This window comes from Hippocampus comes, unplaced genomic scaffold, assembly GCF_001891065.2.
Source record: "Hippocampus comes isolate QL1 unplaced genomic scaffold, H_comes_QL1_v1.1 scaffold921, whole genome shotgun sequence".
NCBI classification, from domain to species: domain Eukaryota; kingdom Metazoa; phylum Chordata; class Actinopteri; order Syngnathiformes; family Syngnathidae; genus Hippocampus; species Hippocampus comes.
Genome location: NW_017806231.1, coordinates 30,892 through 32,145, shown reverse-complemented (window position 1 = coordinate 32,145; position 1,254 = coordinate 30,892). Strand labels below are relative to the sequence as shown.

General features: G+C 45.3%; 1 protein-coding gene across 1 annotated transcript in view; it reads left to right on the top strand.

The window, feature by feature from the left end:
- The first annotated feature begins 264 nt into the window (after positions 1-264).
- Positions 265-1,254, top strand: part of LOC109507142 (40S ribosomal protein S11-like) — a 20,411-nt gene continuing 19,421 nt past the window's right edge. Inside the window, exons 1-3 of the mRNA XM_019856364.1 lie at positions 265-334; positions 634-774; positions 982-1,059. Coding sequence (XP_019711923.1) covers positions 320-334; positions 634-774; positions 982-1,059 — 234 coding nt within the window. The 5' untranslated portion in view covers positions 265-319. The remainder of the gene's footprint in view (positions 335-633; positions 775-981; positions 1,060-1,254) is intronic.

Here is a 1,254-nt window from a genome sequence, read left to right as displayed (position 1 = left end):
ATACATGGAAAATAAGCATAGTTGGAAAATGTAGTATCCATTTCTTCTCCGTTCACAACTTTATTTGAAAATACGTTTTCCACAGTACGTCAGAACGCAGTCACACACATTATGTGAGCTATGACAAACACAATAAAGTGATTTTTAAAAATACATTCATCATTAACAATTCATTTGCAATATCTTCAATAAATAATCATTAAAAGACGAAAAATGAAAAGAAAAAAATAATAGTTGTATTGCGTCATTTCTGGTCGATCTGACCGACTTGCGTGCGCTGCGCGCGTATTCAGCCCTCTTTACAACTCGGCTGGCCAAGATGGCGGATGCACAAGTATGTTCGAGAAAACGGCCCGGGTGTTGCAAACGACTTTTTACGTTTTAGCCAACACACAAGCCCAATTTTATTGAATATAAATTGGCATGCGCTGGGGGTGGTTTTTCGAAGTGTCGTGGATATTTTAGATGAGCAATCTGTTGGAACTCCGCTTACCCTCGTGTGACGCTACGCTAGCAGCCGGATTGCAAATGCGGTTAGCTTAGCCACCTTCACGTTCTCCGTAGCTCGTCTTAAAATCACTTTTGTCGTTGTTCTTGGTCGTGCTGTGAACGCGTACTTTTGTCCTTGTGCAGACAGAGCGGGCTTATCAGAAGCAGCCGACCATCTTCCATAAGAAGAAGCGTGTTCTGGCCGCCCATGGAGGCACGCAGAGCAAAGGAAAGCTCCCCCGGAACCACAAAAGTGTCGGGCTGGGCTTCAAAACCCCCAGAGAGGTCCATTTTCAAGTCCTGTTCAAGTCTTGATTGAATCTGCAAGTGATGTTTCTCTCGCGATGGTCTTCCTCGCCTGCAGGGTTTTGGCGACGACGCCTTTTGGCAGAGCTGATGCGATTTGATGCCATCCAAAATGGCGCATTTCGGTTAATTCACAGATTCAGATTCAGAACCGCTTAATATGCTTGTTCTGTTTTGTCCCCTCAGGCTATTGAAGGCACGTACGTGGACAAGAAATGCCCTTTTACGGGAAACGTCTCCATCCGTGGCCGTATCCTCTCTGGTCAGTATGTTAAAGGCTATCCAGTGATGCTTGTGAATTGAATTCGGTTCATGCTTGTAACACGAAGCACTCATTACGGCACCATTGTATTCCGTGAACTGTTGCTGCCCTTCAGACGATGTTCATCTCATGATGGTCTTCCGAGCCTGTGGGGCTCTGAGGACAAAACAGAACGACAATTCTGATGAAGTGTTGGG